Source organism: Octodon degus, unplaced genomic scaffold (assembly GCF_000260255.1).
Source record: "Octodon degus isolate 3935 unplaced genomic scaffold, OctDeg1.0 scaffold00042, whole genome shotgun sequence".
NCBI lineage: Eukaryota > Metazoa > Chordata > Mammalia > Rodentia > Octodontidae > Octodon > Octodon degus.
The window spans coordinates 3,385,055-3,405,244 of NW_004524618.1; the positions used below are offsets into that span (position 1 = coordinate 3,385,055).

General features: G+C 54.2%; 1 protein-coding gene across 2 annotated transcripts in view; it reads right to left on the reverse strand.

Moving 5' to 3' along the window:
* Sh3pxd2a (SH3 and PX domains 2A) overlaps window positions 1-20,190 on the reverse strand; it is a 200,343-nt gene that overhangs the window by 148,675 nt on the left and 31,478 nt on the right. For both annotated transcript variants that reach the window (XM_023715639.1, XM_004631506.2), the window contains exon 2: window positions 8,170-8,250. In XM_023715639.1, coding sequence (XP_023571407.1) covers window positions 8,170-8,250 — 81 coding nt within the window. The remainder of the gene's footprint in view (window positions 1-8,169; window positions 8,251-20,190) is intronic.

Sequence of the window (20,190 nt, forward strand, 5' to 3'; positions counted from 1 at the left end):
TGGAACCGGGGATTGAACTCAGGCCCTTGCACTTGCCAGGGAAGCGCTTATTCCACTGAGCCATCTCCCCGGCCCTCGTGTCTATTTTTTAATCTGCCTATTTTGTGCTGTTTTACTGTAATGACCATATGAGCCATATTTTATTTTGGATTTCCCACTTTCTCCTCTTTCCACATGTGTCTCCAGTTATTATTTTTTTAATCTTTTGTTTATTTATATATTTGGTACAGGATCTCACTACACAGCTTGGACGCATAGTGATCCTCCTGTCTCAGCCTCCCCAGTGCTGGGAATACAGGCGTGTGCCACTGTGGCCGGTCTCGGGGCTGGCATGCCACGCCCGGAGTTCTAGAGCTGGGACGGCATGTGTACCAGGGATTGAACCTGTGCTTGCCAGGCAGGCATTTAGACTGCTGAACCATCTCCCCAGCCCAGTGTCTCTGATTATTAAAATACTAACGTCACACACAAGAAGTGTACTCTCAAGACCTTAGGGCTATGGATCCCCTTGACCAAGCCTCTGTACCCGTCGGTGCCCCTCAACCCCCTTCTAGAGACACTTTTGTTACTAATCTACAGTGCACCCTACTAGACCTTTTATGTACATTTACATATCACACTGTGTGTGCTGCAGAACCCCTGCGCTGCTGTCACGCTTGTTGAATTGCTATCACACCATAAACGTTATTTTGAAACCCTCTTTGTCGATCCACATTTCCTGGTAATCCATACCTAGAACTGAGGTCAGTCTCATTTGTGCTGAGTGTTGTGCTAAAGTGGTCTGAGACTGCCGCAGCCTGCTCCACGGGTGGCCTTTTAAACTGTTCCCCAGTTTCATCACAGCAAACACACGAAGCTCCCGGAGTCCTTCCAGGATGGCAAGGGCCCTGGGTCAAGGCCGCAGCTCTCTGCTGAGGGCGTGCAAGTGTGCACAGGGTGCTGCTCCCTCTCTAGAGCTGGCGGCCGATGCCAGAGGGAAGCTGTCCAGACGCCATGAAATCCCTGGCACAAAACTGCCCCTGGAACTTGGCAAGCTGCCTCCCCAGGCTTTGACCCTTGCTTCTCTCCTACAGTCAATTTTATCTTAAAAAAAAAATAGCCCCTCCCTGGACCAGAGTGGCTGTGGTACAGGGTTTCTCCTTTCATTCTCAAGCTGATCATCAAAAGGGTCACCCACTTTGACCTCAGCTAAAGCCTACTCTGGACATCGAAGTAAAGAAAGCTCATACACGCTTCACGAATCAAAAAATCAAGAGTTCGTTACCTGCAAAGTGAAGGACTTTGAAAAAGAACTATTCTAAAAATGCAGCGAGCCCATAGACCTCCCTAAGTTCCACTTAACACCCACACACAGCCACCCCACGGCTGAAGGCAATTAAGGATGTGGGGTTCCAGCGTGGCCCAGCCATCACCAGCCAGGCTACCAGAGAGCTGGAGAGCAGTGGGACTGGGGCTGGCTCCGTGGGCGGCAAGCCTGAAGAGATGGCTAAGAGAGAAGAGGCTCTCTGAAACAAGTCCTGTCCTCCGGAGCAAATGAGCAAACCCGAAGACCTTCTCGGCTGTCCTCCAAGTGCTGCAGGGGGCTAAAGGGCCTCTCCGGGCTCTGACCAAGTATCACCCCAGTGGACTCGCTGGCCACGGTTCAGGCTGGAGGGCACCGCCGAGCCCACGTCTGCAGAGCCTTTGCTGCAGCCCAGCGCCTCACATGTCAGGTTGTGAAGCAACCCCCAACAGGGCCAGGCTTCAGAGAGCCTTCTAGTCCTTTCTCAGGGAGCCTGGATCACGGGGGAGACACCTGACGCGAAGGACCCACACAAGCAAACTGACAGAAGAGGGAAACGGGGCCAGCTACCCAGGAAAAGGTAACTTAAAAGGGCATCTGCAGCTCCTGCCCTCAACTGTGCCTCCAGGAAAGCCAGCCCCTTACAGCCATACGGGTACTTCACAGCCTGTCCTGGTCAGCTCCCTCCGGGACAGGTCCCCTTCCTGGTCACAGGGGGCTGAGTGATAAGATATTTTTAGAAGAAACAAAGAGCCTCACTTCTTCCGTGTTCTCAGCTGGACACATGAAATGCTCTTGACCTGGCCTGGTTGCCAGGAGAGGTGCTTGGAATAGCTGTTCCGCTGGAATGCTCTGACAGCGGGGGCAGCTCATGCATTAACACGGTCTCCTTGCTGGGGCCCCACAACTTCTAGGGGGCAACTTGGAGAATGGCGGGAATGTCAGAGGCCTCTGGGGTGGGCAGGAGGCCAGGTCAGGCTTGCCGTGCTGGGTGTCACAGCAGCGCAGTCTAACAGCTGTCTGCTCAGGACACCACCCTAGCCCCTGCGCAGGCCAGCTATGACTGAGGACATAAACGTTGAACTTCTGAAAGTTAATTTTTAAAATTTAAAATTACATTTAACTCTAGCCACATGTGGCTAGTGGCCACAGTACTGGACAACACGCGATAAAGCCTCCACAGCGGGCGCCTCCTGAGGGCTTGTGCACCTCCATGTATCAGTCTAAGAACAGACTTTCGCTTGGCACAAAACAATCTCTGATCACCAAAGTCACATTAGATGGCGTACCGCATTCTTCTGGTACTTCTTAGGGAGATCTGCCCCTGTGCCGGAGTATGAGGTTTCCTCAGAGTAAGCTCGGGGCACTTTTCATGCACCTCTAAGAGTACAAGATATTAACTGTTCGGTTCTTTACTACTGGAAGCTGTAACTCCTGCGGAGGCAGGAACCAGTGCTGAGTCTGCTTGTTAACGCACCGCCGAGTCTGGCCAGTGCTTGGGACAGAAGAGGCTGCTGGGTGGATGGAGAGATGGGAGGCAAGAGGCAGGAACGAACGGCAAGCCGATCTAACATAACGGGAGACACACAACCCTCATGATTATGATTATGCAAAAACAACCAAATCTCCCCACGCGGGGTGAGGGCATGCGGCCAAGCTGTCCCTCCAGCCTGCTGCCATCAGTCAAGACCTCTCTGTCCCCTTCCCAAGGAGGATGCACTCTCCTTGCGCTTCAGCCCAGAGTGTGACGACACACCTCAGCGTTGCTACGTTTATCTCCTCTGCAGGGCCCTTCATTGCATCGAAGCCTTTTCCCCTCTGCACAGAGCCCTGGAAGGAGGGCTCTCAGCCTTCTCGCCTGGTGTCCCTCAGCCTGAGCATTCTGCCGCCAAGTGAGGCTGGCCCAGCCAGCTGCGACACTCTGAGATCTAGCAAATGAGAACACACAGTGGAATCTGAACTTCACATAAGGAACACTAGCTTTATTTTTTAGTATAAGTACTTCCTGTGCAGTACCTGGAACATACTTATACTTGAACGGGGCCTGCTGCTTACAGAAATCAAACTGGCCGCCTTGCGCTTCGCCAGCAACCCCAAGCCAGCCCCACAGCAGCAGTTAGTGAGTGAGGACCCGGGTGGAAGCGTGGGAAGGGGAGCAGCGACAAGGCCCAGTGTGCTCTACACAGACGCATGGCTCCAGGCAGGCGCCGAAGGAGCAGTTACCCACTCACTGCCTGCAGTCTCTTGCGGTTGTCTGCGACATCCCCCACGTTCTATGAAGAGCTCCCAGTGTGCCACCACAGCTCTGAGCATCCCTTGGAGGGTTCACTGATGCCCTTGGTCACCTCAAAGGGGACACTGGCTCTCCTTCGAGCACAAGCCCTCTGACTTTCACCTCCTTCCTCTCTGTGACAGGGACAGTCTGTGCCAGGTTGCTCAGGGGAGCTCCACATACAGAGCAGTCATGTGCCAGCAGAGCTTGGAGGGTGCCGACCCGAGGGACATCCTGCCTCCCTTCTTTGGTTCACCGGAGCTGGGTAGGATGAGCCTTATGCTGGAGTGGATGCAGCAGGCAAGCAAAATGGGAAAGCTGGGCCTGGGGGTGTTGTGGTTTGTGTGGGGATGTCCCCACCCCAAAGCCTCAAGCAGTCAGGGGGAGGAGCTCTTCAGAGGCAGCTGAATCTAGAGTTTGTGATTGGTTCATTCTCTAGGGCTGGGACTGGGGGTGTGGGTGCTACGCTTGCCCTTATAGTGTAACCTGTGTACAATATAGGGGAGGGAAAGAGGCTGAGCGGCTGCCCCTCTGCCATGAGCCACCCTGCTTTGGAGCCGGATAACATAGACTGAAACCTCTGCAAACTGAGCTGAATAAACCTTTCCTTCCTTAATTTGGAGCATCAGGTACTCTGTCTCAGCAGCAAGAGAAAAGTAACTGAGATGGGGGTCCTGTTCAGATGGGCAGCCAAAGACCCCCGAGGTGCTTGCCGGCTGCAGCATGAAGGGCAGGTGCCACACAGCATCTCCTCGCCGGCCCCCAGAGGGAGAAACGGGTCTGCGTGTGCCACACGGCCCCCAGCTGGCTGCTGGAGGACGTCAGGACTGCTTGGTGGGTCCCAAAGCCCCTCCTGGTGAGCCACATCCCACCCAGGGCAAGAGACACCATCAGAAGAGGGGAGAAATAAGAGGAAGCATATGGAGACACCCCGCAGAGGACAGAATAATCAACTCTTGAGAGGTGTGTCCGGGGCCATCCAAGGGGTGTCCAGGCTCCCCACTACTCCCTGAATGCCTCATGCAGATTTCCAAGTGGTACCTTAGCAGTCCATGTATGGCTCACTGTCTAAACTGGCTCCATTAGGTGGCTCCTCCCTGGGGGCCGGGAGGGGGCCCAGAAGCCCCGAAGCTGTGGTGAGGCTCTCCCTGGAGGCCAGAGCCACAGGTCTGTGAAGCCAGAGAAGCAGCTTTCCCCTGGCAGGCTTCGGGGGTGGGGTGGGATCCTGGGGTGGGCACAGCCCAAAAGGGAGCACTCTGTGGCTGCACCCCTGCCCCCAGCACCCAGAGCTGCCACAAGGGGACGCGTGGGCTGCAGGCCACTGAACCCTGGCAGAGGACCGGGCACAGAGCAGCTCATCGGCAGAGCGCGGCGCTCCGAAGGAAGCTCCTTCATGACACTTTCTTCGTATGTCTTCTCTAGTCAGGTAACTCGCTAGACAAGCATGGGGGGGGGGTGGACTCACAGATCCTCGTGACAACCCCACTGGGTGAGTACTATGCAAATCTTTACCCAAGACAAGGAAACCGAGTCTGGAGTAGTTAGGAGCCTGCTCTGAGGTGCGGCCAGGGTCCAGTCCCAAGAAAGGTGTCCAATTAAGGCTCTGTTTCTGTCTCTCTCTCCTCACCTCTGCCTATCTCCCTCCTTGTCTTTTCACTTCAAACAAGTGGTTTTGCACTCACCACGTAGCCCAGGCTCACCTTGAACTCACAGTGATCCTCCTGCTCAGCCTCCTGAGCGCTGGGTTTCCAGGCCTGCGCCGCTACATCTGACTAAGCCACACTTACACAGCCTCTCGGGAAGTGTCAGCACTCACCAGAGAGCTGGTGATTCCGTTGGTCCTTTGCCTTAGGAGGCATCACAGATTAAGGCAGCATGAGAACAAATGCTATGAGAAGTTATCACGGGGTGCAAGCGGGCTCACAAAGATGCCACGCTCGATGGCTCAATAGCTACCTTCCAAGGGACAGTCCCAGCCCCTCCTTAGCGGCACCACAGCTGTCCTCAGTACCCTGGGGACTCGTTTTCAGGACTCACACAAATATCTAAATCCACACATGCTCCTGTCCCTTATATAAATGGCAGAGTACCTGCATGTTATCTATGCATGTTCTCCCATAGACCTTGAATCTTTTCTAGTTTATTTATAAGGCCCAACACAATCTAAATGCTACGGTAACAACTGCCATGCTATCTATAGAGAGAGAGGGAGGAGCAGTGACAAGGAGCAAGGCTGAATAGGTCTAGGACGGGCGAAAGCAGTTGCTTCAGTATTTTCAATCTGCGACTGGCTGGCTCTGCGGGCACGGAGGGCTGACTGTATCGGGCGGTGATGTCCCGCTTGGACAAGTCTGACCACGCTCATGACCATGCAAGACCAGGACTGCTCCACGCTTGTGTCCCCTCCCCACACGGGGAAATGGGCCCTCCCACGGCAAGGGAGATGTGGGGACGCAACATTCCTTTCTTGTGAGATTCTGTAACTTGGGAGGGGGTGGGGGAACAGAACGGAAGAGTGGGAAGAAAAGTTCTGATTTGGAAGTTTCCACGTCTCTCGGACCCCGCCAGCTCATCAATGAGCTCTTTCAGGGTCCCCTTCCCCAGCTGAGCTGCCATTTCCTGTGCAGCACACTGCGCCCATTGACAGGCACCGGCAGGTCCAAGCAGAGCAAGCAGGAAGGACTCCTGAGACGGGACAGGAACGGAGAGGAGAAGAGGGGCGAGGCCTTAGGGCAAGGAGCAGCCTTCAATCCCATCTTCAGGGGGACATTCGGCCCATACAGCTGGATTAGGAGAGAGTTTGTAGTACAGGAAACCAGCTCTCCTTTGGCTTGTCTCAGAAGCAGAACAATAAGGACAATGAGACAGAATCAGGTGTCAGGGCCAACCCGCAAGCCTGCCTCCCCAAGACACCCTGCCACCAAAGGCTGGTGGGCAAGGTGGAGGCCCTGGCTGTGAGGACGAGGGGTGGTTGTCTCTTCTTTGTGGGCCTAAACCAGAATCTACGCACTGTAGATTCAACCAGAAGTGGATCAAAACTGAAAACATACTTAATCTGTACTGAACATGCACAGCCTTTTTCCTTGTTATTGTTTCCTAAACAAGACAGTGTAACAGGTCCTTTATATAGTATTTGGACTCTCGTGGGTGCTATAAGCTAACACCTTGAGAAAGAATCTAGAATATCTAAGCTTGCCCTTCTGTTATGGTTTGCGTCTGGTTGTCCCCTCAAAGCCTCATGCAGTTATGGGGTGGCTTCTAGAATTTGGCTTCGTGACCCAAAGCTGGGATTACAGGTGTGAGTGCTGCTGGGATTAGGGGATAGCCTGGATGGGTAGACCCGCTCTCTCTCTGTTCCCTTGCCGCTGCTCCTGCTTTGCTGCTCTGATTGTTTTGCTGTTTTCTGCTGCCATGAACTGCTGCCCTCTGCCATGTGCCACTCTGCCTGGGAGCCGGCCAGGCATGGACTGAAACCTACACAAACTGTGAGCTAAATAAACCTTTCCTTCCTTGATTTTGGGTGTTGGGTACTTTGTCCTGGCAATGACTGAAAGGTAATTGAGACACCTTCGCAGTAGCACGGTTGCTGCCCAGCTCACAGTGATTCTCTCTTCTCTGGTACAGCGCGTGCCTCTGACACTCACACACACACACACACACACACACTGGCTCCCTAGTGGATGTGTCTTCGCTACATGACCTTTTATCCCTGACCATTCTGATTGGCCCAGAGAAGTCACCAGGTCAAAGTCAGGCCAATTAAAGTCTTCCCTGAGATTTATCACTTTGGAACTAGGAGAGAATCGGTGTCTTAGCTGTAGATCCACAGATATGAAATTCAAAAGCTGGACAGCCCAATTCCACACAGGGTTAGGTACCTGCAGCTGAGGATGATGCCAGAGGGAAGCAGAAGCGAGCCGGCGGAGAGCTGATCCTTTCTCAGCTGGGCCTGAAGCCCAAGTCTGCCTGCCCATCTCACTATCTGGTTGGTGGTACAAGGTTCCCAGCTGCATGTCTGCCTGAGCTAGCATGAGCGTAGAACTGCCGGCTGTCACTAAAAGAAGCCTACGTCACTTGGTACTGAGGGGGTACATACGGTGGTAACTGCAGGACCCCCACTGCCACTCCCCTGCGGGAAGTACATGAAATGGAGATGCGAGGCTCCGTCCACATGTTCGAACTGGGTGGCAAGCGCCTTATTTGGTTAGACAGACGCAGCGGTAGGCCCAGCTTGTGCCTGCAGTTCAAGAAATTGCTTATTTTCAGTTTCAGTCTTCTCTGTTTGCTTTTCTTTGCCTGCAGTGATGTGGTGGCTTGTGTCTCATCTTAGATGAGATGAGACATGTTTACAGACATGCCTGTTCAGGCACGCAGCACCCGCAGCCATCCCCTGCCTCTCTATCCCCCATGCGAAGGAGGGTGACAAAGCATGACTGTTGACACCATCCAGGGAAGCCAACAGAGCTCCTTGTCTACATGCAGTACCCAAGACAGCGCCAAGCCCAGCCCTCGCACCAGGGCTCCCTTGGCTGTCCCTCCCCATCAGCCCAGATTCTGGCGCTGAGAGTTCCTAGGAAAGGGACTCCGGCCACCACCTGAGGTCCGGCCAACTCACCTGCAGATCAAAGAACTTGCTGTACCTCCGGTAGATGGTCTGGGAGGTGGAGTCGGACCAGGTGACGTTGATGATGTAGACCTGCGGGAGAAGGTAAGGACAGGTGAGCGGGGAAGCAGGGCTGGGCCACAGGCTGGGCCAAGAGCTGCTTCTGGGCACCGCGGCGGCATGGCGATGGGGACTCATCTCGCCTATTCCCAGGCCTTGTGCGGAATCGGTGCCATGTGTGTCTAAACACACACACACACACTCACACACAAGCATTCCATCGAATGCTGAGGGTGATTACCTCGGGGTGGTGAGATTAAAGCTAATGGTTTTAATTTCCTTCTTTTTATGATCCATTTGATACAAAGAACATACAATTGGAATTATTATAGTTATCTGAGTGTTTTTGGGTAGCTCATTTTCACAGGTTCTCAAACTTTATAGTGGACGTGATGCCACAAGGGATCTTCCAAAGTTGTGGGTGCCCAGGCCCCACTGTGTGACATTCTGCATAAGCAGATCTAGCCTTGGGTGGGGTGGGGTTCTGGCACCAACAGTTTTAGCAAGCCTGGTTAATCTTGCTGCAGTGCAGCCTCAGAACCCCTCTGTACAGCACTTTGGGAGCAGAAGCAGTTCAGAGACGTGCGACTTGTCCTTGTGCCTCTAACTCTGCGCTCCGTGCCTGGCACACAGCAGATGCTCAGAAACGTTTTGCTGTGCTGAGCAAGCAAGCAGGGCCTCTGGGCTGGTAGCAGGCCGCAGGATGGACACTTTCCTCTTTAGGTCCCTTGCAGTATGATATTCTGGGGCCAGAGTGTAATTCAGTTCCGAGGCTGCTGCAGGCGCTGGGGGGCTCCTGCTCAGCCCACTCTGGAGGGCTGCCAAGCCCAGCAGGCCTCTGGGAGCAGAGAGAGTGCCCGCTGCTCACACCCTGGCCTGCTGTGTCCACTGTGTCCCTCCTTGGAGAGGCCATAGCTGGGGAGATGGGCCCCTCCAACAGCCGTAGGACTATTCTACTGTCTCCCTACAGCCCAAGGTCCAGCGTGTGTTAAGGAGCAGTGTGAGATGCAGGAGAGAGGCAGGCTCTTGGTCCCCAGCACCTGTTCCTGTGCCTGGATGTCTATAAGAATTACCCAGAGGGTGTAAAACCATGGGTCCCTGGCTTCTGCCTACTGATTCTGAGGCCAGAGTTCTGGGCAACTCCACCAGTGAGGACACCATAGACACAGGAGCCTGGGTCTGGGCCACAAAGAGAGGAAGGCACATGCATGAAGAGCAGCAGCCTTTGGTCCCTGGCAGCAGACTGGCTGAGCCCCTGGGGACTGGGGGCAGGTCCTGCACAGGAGCCCAAGTTTTGCCGCCCTCACCCCAACTCCTATCCCCTTCTCTGCCTTCTCTCTTTCCCTCCCAAGCTCAGAGTCAGCCTCAAACCCTGCAGGTTGTTTGCTCTGCAACTAGGATGGATTTTGCCACCCAGAGGCGGGACATTTATGATAGGAAATCCTGATGGGGAACAGTAAGTAAAAGGCCATCCCCACCCGCACAAGCCCAAAGCTAACTACTGACCTACTGTAATAATAGACAGGGATATGTTTTGCTTTACACCATATGGAAATGTGCATCTCATGAAATGAATCATAAAGCCCTCTTGATAGCGGTTTACGTGGCTGAACATCACTCTGTGGCAGCACAGGGTGACTACTTGTGCGCGTTAGATCACTTCATCCTCAGCCTGATGAAGGAGCCACCACTGCTACACCCTGTGCTACAGGAGGAAGGCCAGGCTCCGAGAAGCACAGCAACATGCCTGCGGCCCAGGTGTTGGCGTGGGGCAGGAGCTGGGCTGCTCTAGCTGAGCGCACCCTTGTTCTAGACTCCACTGAGGGTCTGCGCCGCTTCGGCTGCGTGGGGCTTCCGAGAGTGTGGCACAAGCACCTGGCAAGGGGCATCGCCTGGTGTAAGTTGGAGGGTAAGTGGGCGCAAGAGAAGAGCCAGCCATGGGCCAGGCTCGTCCCTCCATTAGACAGACACCCACTCCCGCCCCAGCAGCATTAGTCCACCCAGGAGCCCACCCAAGCCCTTCCTCTTTTTTTTTTTTTTTTTTTTTTAATTTTATTGGGAATGACGTAGCAATGAGACAGTTTCAAAACATATTAGTGGGACAGTTACAATAATTAATACATTGCATATTGTTGTCTTTGTAGTAGTTATTCATAGTACAGATGCAGACAGGATATCTTGTTGAAACACTATTAGTTCAAAACTTTCTTCTCATTGAACTAAGAGAAAGTAGCTGTACATCTATGCTAACTATTTTGTGTGTATGTATATATATAAATATATTTTTTTTTCACTACAAAATGGTCCTTCATTTATATCCCCCTTTTTGTTTACTTTTGTCAGAGACCGGTATTCCATTGTCACTCATATACTGTAGGTACATGAATTCAGCAAAGTACGCCACTACCTCTAAAGGCCTTGCAATGTGATCACGGTGCCAGGTAAATTTCAGACAGCCACAGGACTACCTCCCTGTATGAAAATTTAAAACTGGATATTTAAATTGAGCCACTCACCCAGGCTCAACATCTTTTAAATGTAAAACAAAGTCCCAGGTGGCCTGAAAAGTCTAGACAGCCCTTGCTCAGGAGTGGCCTGGAGAAACCCAGTAGGGTAAATAAAGGCAACTCCTGGACACCAGACCGGGAAGAGGTGGAGCCTGTGGGCCAGACGGCAGGCCACCCCAGAGGGCACCCCCTCACAGGCCGGAACCCACCCATCTCCCTCTGACCTCCAGCTCCTCCACAGAGGGAATCATCTCTGCTTAGCCCTCAGCCCCACCCACAGCAACAGCACACGCTGTGCAGAACTGACCAGAGGACATGGGTGGCAGAGAGCTCTCCGCATCACCCTTCCTGGGTGCTTGCCAGGCGCTGCCCCGAAAGCAAGGAGGCCCAAGTGGCCCAGCCCATCCAAGAGAAAGTGTTCCTGATTTCTCCAGGAGGAACAGAGCATAGAGGCAGGGCTTAACTGGGGCTTAACACTGCACTGGGGCAGGGCCTACTGGAGGCCAAGCCCGAGCCTCACAAGAGGGAAGAGGCCTCTTCTTTGGCACAGGAGGAGCTTAGGGTCCAGGGCACTGATGGGGCCAGGAAGGGGATGGCCAGGTGAGGAGCCAATTCCAGAGCCAACCATGGCTGCACCCTTCTTTCTGGCTGTGAGAACTCAGCCCTGCCTCTCGGACCCTTGGTCTCCTATCTACACCACAGTCCCAGCCTTCAGGGCTGCCAGGTCTGGCGCGCGCACTGACGCACGCACGCACGCATGCGCTGTTGTTACTGTAGTGTGCCCACCTCCACCAATGGCAAAGCTGGGCAGGTACCCAGACCTCCTGATTCCTAGCCCAGCACTGTCCTGCATACAACTAAGACGTGCCCCTCGTGAAGAAGTCCTTTGTCCTTTACTCTTTAAAATAGTTGAAAGTGCACAGGGAATTGTCTTTGTTTGACCCTTGACCTCAACCCACACCAACGGCACACGCTCAGGAGAACCGGCCAGAGGACAGGGGTGCAGAGACCTTCCCGCTTGACGCTTTCAGGGCACAGCCACAGCTCCCCCAGCAGGTCTTCTTTCCCAGTTTCGCAAGGGTCCCTCCTGCGAAGCCTTGCACCCCACGTCCTACATACGTGCTCCTAGCATGAGCGTGAGTCAGGGCGAGGTGGCCCACAGAGGCCCCACTCTCCTGGTTTCTCCCAAAGCTCTGGGTTGTGCTGCCTGCCCGGCCTGTTCTCCTGGACAGCCGTCATCCAGGGTTGAGGAAACGCTCAGGGCGCTCCCTGGAGCCAAGCCTGGAGGCGCGAGGACAGGCTCCAGACCCCGGTCTCCCACTTGGCAGGAAGCTAGTCTGCTCTCATCCAAGCCTGCAGAATCCTAGATTATCACTCCAGATGTGCAATGATTACACAAAACTGCAGCCCAGCCCATTCCTAGCCCCCCCACCCGGACCCCAGGGATTCTCATGGCTCCCTGCTGGCCCTGGTGGCTGGCCCTGGTGGCGCTGGAAACTTTAGAGATAAACTGCAGACAAAGAGCAGGTGTCAGAAGGGGGGTGGGGCAGAGGTCACCGGAGCTAGCCAGCTCTGTTTACCAAGCCTGCATCAGGGGCCCGGATAAACTCCCCTCTGGTCTCGGGAGCCACCGAGATAACATTACCCGGCAGCTGGGTCTCAAGAAAAGTTTGACAATTAAACATCCTGCTTCCAAACATGTTACTTGGGTTACGTTTCCAGGGTGGAGTTTCCCTTCTTTCTGGATTTTAAAAAGGCAGGGATTCGATTTCCTTGTCCCTGGTCATTTCGCGCAGATGGTAGGCAGCTACGCAGCCTCGCTAGACACCAGCAACTGGGTTCCGATCCCCCAAGTCAGCTCAGGTGGGGGAGACCAGGTTGCCACAGGGGGGGAGGGCAGGCAAAGTCCCACTGCTGTCGCTCAGTGCAGCATCTTGGTCCAAACAGCGGCCTACGCTGAGGCCACATTGGGCTGCCACTTGCAGCGCAAGGCCTGGCCGTGTCATCATCTCTGTTAGCACGCTCCTTTTCTTGGGTGCAAGCCAGACTCACAGCTGCGCCCCAGAGCACTGAGAATGAAGCCCCAGCCAGTGCAGCCCAGGGGCACCACTGCATGTGACGGCCTCACCACCCCTAGGAGGCCTGAGCTTAATTAGCGAGCACCAGTCAGTGGACACCTGCACTGCGTTCTGGACGGAAAGTACGGCACACGGCCAGGACTCAGGAGCTGCGCAGGGCACCGTCCGTCTCCATGGCTCTTGGCTCACTGGACTTCCGCGAGGTGAGCCTGGCCCCTGGCCAGATGGAAACTCAACTACGATTCACCTGTTGATGCCACCATGGGGGTGGGACCAGCTGGCCAGGCCTAGCCTACTCTCCAGCCCCCAAACTGTGCACCCTACCTTGGGGCTGCATTCATGCAGGGAAGGGGCACCTTGTTCCCAAGGGGACTGTCACTGACTGCTAGGATCCTAGAGGTCACAGGATCTCTCCAAACCTTCTGGCATCTGTGGATGAAGAGATACCTGATATTCTGGCTTAATGGCTAAAGGCTGTGGGCCCAGAGGTTAGAGTAAGCACAGTTCAGCAGCTAGTGAAAGGGCGTTTACCTTCGGGGACAAGGTAAACATTTACCTCCTGGCTCCCTGCGGAAGAAGTTCATCACACCAAGATTCTCCCTTGAAAAATCAGTGCCAGCCCACCCAAGGTGCCAGTCAGCTCTACCCTTCTGTTGGAAAGGCCCCATGCACTAGTCTTTCTCACGGGGGCCAGGGAGAGAGGGGACAGAGGGGGGCAGTAGGTTCAAGCTTAGCCAGGATGGTCTCTGAATTCAGACCACCCCATGGGATAAAGGAGCCAGGACTTCTGCTCCTGGTGTAAGTGGCCACACCTACCCACAGGTCAGTGCTGTCCCCTCCCTGCGGAGGCCCTCACACACCTCCTGGCACGGGAAGCAAAGTGGACGGGAAGAGGAGGGAGGCGACTGCTGTCAGGGGATTTGCCATGAGACTTGTACTGTGACACCAGGAACAGAAGGAGAAGGGGAGCGGGAGGTGAGACATTAGTACACAGGAATACACACAAACACATGCACGCACATGTGTGCACACATACACAGGCACGTGCACACCTACACACACAGCAGTGATGGAGCAGCTACTAATAATAAGCCTGGCCTGGGAAAGTAGCACAGCAAACAATAACTCTGCTGCCCACAGCCAGGAGAACAGTGACCATCCCCGGGAGTGTCCGCTGCAAGGATGGCCGTGCCGTGGCCAGCTCCCCCGCGGTTTGGAGCTTTTTTTCTTTTTCCCATATTTCTTGGAAGGGAAATGAGTGTGTAAGCTGGGAGCTCCCAGGACTCAGACTCGACCAGCGACCTCAGAGAAGGGATCGGCTATTGATCAGGAATGACAAGGACAGTGGCCCTCCCACGCAGAGATGACTTGCCAAGTCCAGGTGTTACCATATCCGGCTCCACGAAGAGACGGAGAGTTACCCAGGCAACCCAGTCTACTCAAGGTCTGTCCAGGGCAGCAAAGGAGCTCAGATGCCAGCACAGCCGTCACTCTGCGGCTGGACCACTTTGTCCTCTTTAATGACACCAGACTGCCAGGAACATCACAGCACCTCTGCCACAAGGATCTACACTGGCACCCCCATCTGTGCTCTGCCGATTCTTATGGAGGGGACTGAGCCAGGCAGAAGAGGTGCCTGGGTTGGGACGGAGGTCTATGCTGTCGTCAGCACCCACAGGCGAGGTCCTGAAAGCGACTCCTCTCTCCACCTCCATTCTGCATACATACTATGGAGGGAGGCAGCAACTCCTGCTTCACTGCAGAAATTACCGAGTGCATGTAAAGGACAAGCCCAGGGCCTGGCGCAGCACGTTCTCAATAAACATGACTTCTGTGCTCCTTTCCGCAGGGTCAACCTGCCCAGCACAGTCTTTTGCACTCTAAGATGTTTATTTTCTTCCTCTGAAGATTCTGAGGGCACCAATTAGCACCGGGCCTGGAAAGAAATCTACTTTGCATTGGCAGAGTTTTCCACGTGGGCCCACTAGGCCATTCTCCAGAGTTCCTGGGGTCATGCGGTTGACCTTTGTACTTCCTTCCTCCAACCCCGCCACCATCCTCTGGCCCTGAGCCAGCTTATCAGAGGTCACCTTGAACCAGCAGGTGCTCCAGTGGAGAGGCCAGCAGTGGGCAGCGGCTCTCCAGGGTAATGCCCAAGGGCCCAGAGAGCTGACAGTGTGCCCAAGCTGGAGGGACAAGGCTCCCCTTCCAGTGGAAATGGTGGGGGACTCTAGATACACACTGGCACTGGGGAGCTATCATCTTGGAAACTTTAAACAGATCTATGCTCTCCTGAATCACCCACAGAATTGTGCTCCTGGGCTGCTGAGGACACAACTGTGAAACTAGGAACGTTTAGATGGGGGATCCTTGTTCACACGCTCCCAAATCACCTGACCCAGGCCTAGTGCCCCACCCCCATCCTGTGTGTGTGCCCCTCCGTCATCACACCCTGGAGACCAAGGCAGAGGGCAACAGACAAGGTCTGGTTTCCTGTTCCGGGCAACACAGCAGCCAGGCAGGGCCCGAGGCCAGCAGCCCCTCCACACACAGCCTGCAGGGGAAGTGACCCCACGCTCCCGCTCCGCAGCTGACGCGCTCACACCTTCCTTTCTGCTGTGCTCAGCAAAGCTGGGCTTTGACACGGCACAAGGCTGCCACTGGGAAACGCAGCCCGGACCACACCGGAACAATGTTTTGGAGAGTACTCTAGCACTCCCCAGTCCCAAACCAGACCTCTACAAAATTATTATTTAAAATTTATTATTATTTATTTTTCTATGAAACTATTTATATGAGCATGTGCAAGTATGTGTGTGGAAAATAAAAAAAAAATTAAATTAAAAAATAAAGTATGTGTGTGGGTGTGTATGTGTTGTGTGTCCATATACAAAGATGCTCACTGCATGAACAAAAAGGACCATTTAATGTTCACTGAGTTAAAGTTATATGGGAGGGCTGGAGAGATGGCTCAGTGGTCTAAAGCACCTACTTGAAACAAGCTTGGCAAAGCACAGGGACCGCGGTTCAATCCTCCAGCACCACATGCCAGCCAGCCCCGCCCCCTGGTGGGCTGAGCTGGCCACACACACACACACACACACACACACACACACACACAAAATAAATAAATGTAATAAATAAAAATAAATAAATATTTTTTAAAAAAAAGTTATATGGGAGCCAGGGTTGTAGCTTAGCAGCCCTGTACCTGCCCAGCAAGCCCTAGGTCCTGAGTTCGATCCCTGGTACCAAAAGTAAAAATAAAAATAAAGTTATATGAACTATACTTATTTGTTAAAGATAAGGTGGACCTTTTATACTGTTATGGACAAATGCCCACAGTACCCTGAGATAGAGCGAGGATGAACCAGATGACACAGAGGATCTGACCAGTGCAGTGGGGTGTGGAAGGAGAGGGGTTGCACATATTCCTGTCTACGCACCATAAAAAGAAAAATATAACAAGTTGGTAATGGCAGTTATCCGAGGGAAGCAGAATACAAAGAAGGAGAAACAGCAGCTTTGCTTTCTACTTCATACAATCCTATAATGTTTCATTTCGTTGGAATACGGCCTTCCCAACCCGCGACATCTCCATACTAGAAAAGCCCTGAGTCCGTAGCCAGTCCCGGTGCTGCCACAAGCTCCAGGACACAGCGCTGACCTCCAGTACTTGCTTATTCCTGCGGGGCTCCGTGCTGAGCTCCTAAAGCTGAGGCCAGCGACACCCGCTGTGCAAATAGTTGCTTGGGTTACCTGGGGGGCTTTGAAAACCACTCCTGCAGCCTTGCCATAGGGCAGGTTAGGGGACTTAAGGAGTACTGAGAGCCCCTAGGAGGGCCTACTGGTGAGGATAGTGGAGACTCTGGCAGAACTGGGGGTTGAACTCAGGCCCTTGTGCATGCCAGGTAAGCGCTTATTCTACTGAGCCATCTCCCAAGCCCCCAGAGTGGAGACTCTGAACAGGATCAACACTCCAAGGACCAATGGAAAAACAAACAGAAACACCTCTCTATAAATGGAAGCATTGGTATAGTGGAGTTTGTTCTATCAAGAGTCAGCCCTTGAGGGCTGGGGAGATGGCTCAGTAGAATAAGTGCTTCCCTGGCAAGTGCAAGGGTCTGAGTTCAATCCCTGGTTCTAGAAAAAAAAAAAAAAAAAGAAAGAACTTCGGACTTTTAGGGGCTGGTGAGATGGCTCAGTGGTCTAAAGCACCTACTTAGAACAAGCCAAGCTTAAGCAAAGCACAGAGACCTCGGTTCAATCCCCCAGCACCACATGCTGGCCCGCCCACCCCCTGGTGGGCTGAGCTGGCCACACAGTAAATAAATAAATAAATAAATAAATAAATAAATAAATATTAAAAAAAAAAAAGAGTCAGCCCTTGAAGCCAGTGAGGTAACTCAGCAGACTAAAGCACCTGCTCAGGTGAGCTTTGGAAAGCACAGGGACCTCGGTGTCCCCGGCACCACATGCCACACCAGCCCTGCCGCAAGGGTGGGCTGAGCCAGCCAGAGGCCAGATGTAGCTGTACATGCCTGTAATCCCAGCGCTGGGGAAGCTGAAAACAGGAGGACCACCATGAGTCGGAGCTGCATAGTGAGACGCTGCAACAACCAAATACGTTAAAGAGAGTCAGCCCTGGCTGTAAGCAGCTCAGAAGCTGAGGCAGGAGGATTACCCAGGATTCAAGGCCAGCCTGGACTGCATGGAAAGACCCTGTCTCAAAAACAAAAAAACTCCAGAAGAGTCAGCTCTGCCCTCAAGAAGTCTCGGGAGGGAGTCTGCACTCAGCGTCTCCCCAAAGCCCTGCCTCCAGGCCTGGAACCCAGCAGCGGCAATGAGGAGAAGGAGACAAGAGGCCAGTTCTCGAGCAGGGCTGGGGCTGTGCCTGCACCTTCTTGGGCAGCCTGTGCCCACCCCACCTCCGTGCCCCATGGTGACTCAGAGGGGTCAGAGTGAAAACCTTATGGGACCTGGAGCTCCTGCACCTCTTCAGCACTGGAGGCCACCACTGTGAAGGCCTGCATGTCCATCCTGGGCCATGCCCAGAGCCATCCTCCACTGAGTTACGAGATCCCGGAAAGAAACATTCTGTCCTGACTTCCCTTGTTCTCCCTATAGGATCTAATACCATCGGGAGTGTGCTCGATTCTCCAAAATGCCTTGCTGTTTATCTGATAAGACACAGTGCAGTGGAGACAAAAGGGGTTGAAGGGCGGGGGTGGGGGGATGGGAGAAAGAGGGAAATCAAGCTGTGTCATGTGCACATACAGATTCCCTGTGATGAATGCAATCGTCACGAATGCTGAAAATGCACAGATAAACTTCACTGAAAAGCGACTGAGAGCTTACTGCATGCCTGGCTCCGGGAAGACACTGCAACCCAAAGGCAAGTAACATACGGAACAGCTCCAACCTCTGGAGACGCCGGGCTGATGAGAAAAAGCAGGAGAGAGGGACAATGCGCTGTGTTGGGGCGCCAAGTCCAGGGTGGGGCACAGACTGGGCACCCGGACGGGGAAGTTCCAAGCCAGGAAGGACAGTTCTGAAACCTACACAATAAAGGAATCTCAGTCTATTTTCTGTGTCCTTGAGAGAACACACGAAAGTGGGAATGTCTAAAGGAGAGACACTTCCTGCGGCTCTCAGTTCTGGAACCTTAGAGGTCCGAGGGCTTGGTGGCAGCTCTGGTGGGCCTTCGAGAGGCATCAGGACACGAGGGAAAAGCGAAAGGCCCAGGCACACGTGTGGAAGGACACAAGAGGCAGCATCACTTGAAGACCACGGGCTTTCTCCACGCTCACTGCTCCCCACTGGTTGGGGCTGCAGGGCACATGCGTGGCTGGTACAGAGCACCCGATGGGACCCACCATGCTGCCTGCAGGACAGTCACACATGGAGGTGGCTAGACATCCAAGTTAGGGTCCCACTGTGAACACACTAATGCGTCCTAATGACCCAGACACCTGCTAAAGGCTCCAGTCCTTTTAACAGCTGGCAATCACAGATGGCAATCACAATGGCAATCGTTTTAATAAGAGTTCTGGAAGGAACAAATGAAAATCAAACCATAATGAAGGTTTTCCTGCAGGAGGTGATGCTGGACAGGAGGAAGGGCTGCAAAGGAGAGGGGCACCCTTGGCAGAGGACACCACACAGGCCAGGGCGCCAGGGAGTGGGGCTGGAGCAGGGGTGTGCAGCATAGGCCAGCTGGGTCCTTGGGGGAAGCTAGGGGGCTGCAGCCCGAAAGCACAGGTAGTGAGAGGCAGGAGGTGCCTTGAGGCTGAAGAGGAGGGGGGCTGAAGACAGGGAGGGAGGGCAGCAAAGCAGCAGGGCCCACCACCAGCTAAGGGATTTGGGGGTGGGGTGGGGGAAGCATGGCATCCTGTGGAGAGGAAGGAAAGGACAAGCGAGGGAGACCCAGAGACCAGGGGAGGAGAAGAGGGGAGGAAGGAGCCCAGTGGGGTTGGACAGCCCAGCACGCGGTGAGGTCAGGGGTGGTGATAAAAAAGTTTCATCCAAAACAGGCAGAGTCCCCAAAGAAGGCAGTGGACATGGAAACTCAGAGTTTTAGAATTGGAGAAAAAGTAATCCACCCAGGGGCTCCTAGGACCCCCTGATGGAGGAGTCAGGATGTGGTCACATGGCTGGGACAGATCTCAGAGTAGGAATGGGTCAGGGCACCCCTGGACCCCGCTCACCGGCGTTTCTCGTGCTCATGTTGACTGGGCCTTGCAACCTTCGAGGCAGGATGTTAGCAGTTCTGGAGACAGGACAGAGCGCCTGAGTCAGGGCTTTGTACCACACTCGGTTCCCTCCAGGCGCCCCTCAGAGGCAAACCTTTGCCCTCCCAATCTTGGCTCTAGACTCAGAGCCCTGGGAACGCGGGAAGAGAGCACCAGGTCAGGACTTCTGAGCCCAGCCCCCTTCTCCCAGCCCTTCATGCTATGGGGACTCTGCTTGCTGCCTGGACAACCCCAGGGCATCATCTGTTGCTGGGTCCCCTGGGGGGACAGGAGGGGAGCCTGCCAAGCTGGCTGCAGAAGAGCCCTGCACGGGGCAGGGAAGCCTGCCAGGCCCTGCATCTGGTTGGGCTTCCTGCCCTGCTCCCAATTCCTGATTCCTCATCAGCCCGAGGTGAGAGGGGAAGCGGATAGCCTACCTCCTGCCAGCGCCCCTCCAAAGTCACGTCATCCAAGCATTCCAGAAGGGTGGGCGCCGCCTACCTCTGACCTCAGCCTGTTTCCCTTGGCCAGAGCCCACCCCCAGGGAACAGGCCCCCTCCCCACAGGCCTGCTCCCACCCAGGCCCACGCAGACAAAAGAGCTGAGCTGTAGATTCCAGCTCTCCCAGCCCACATGCGGAAGCCCAGGGCAGAGCCC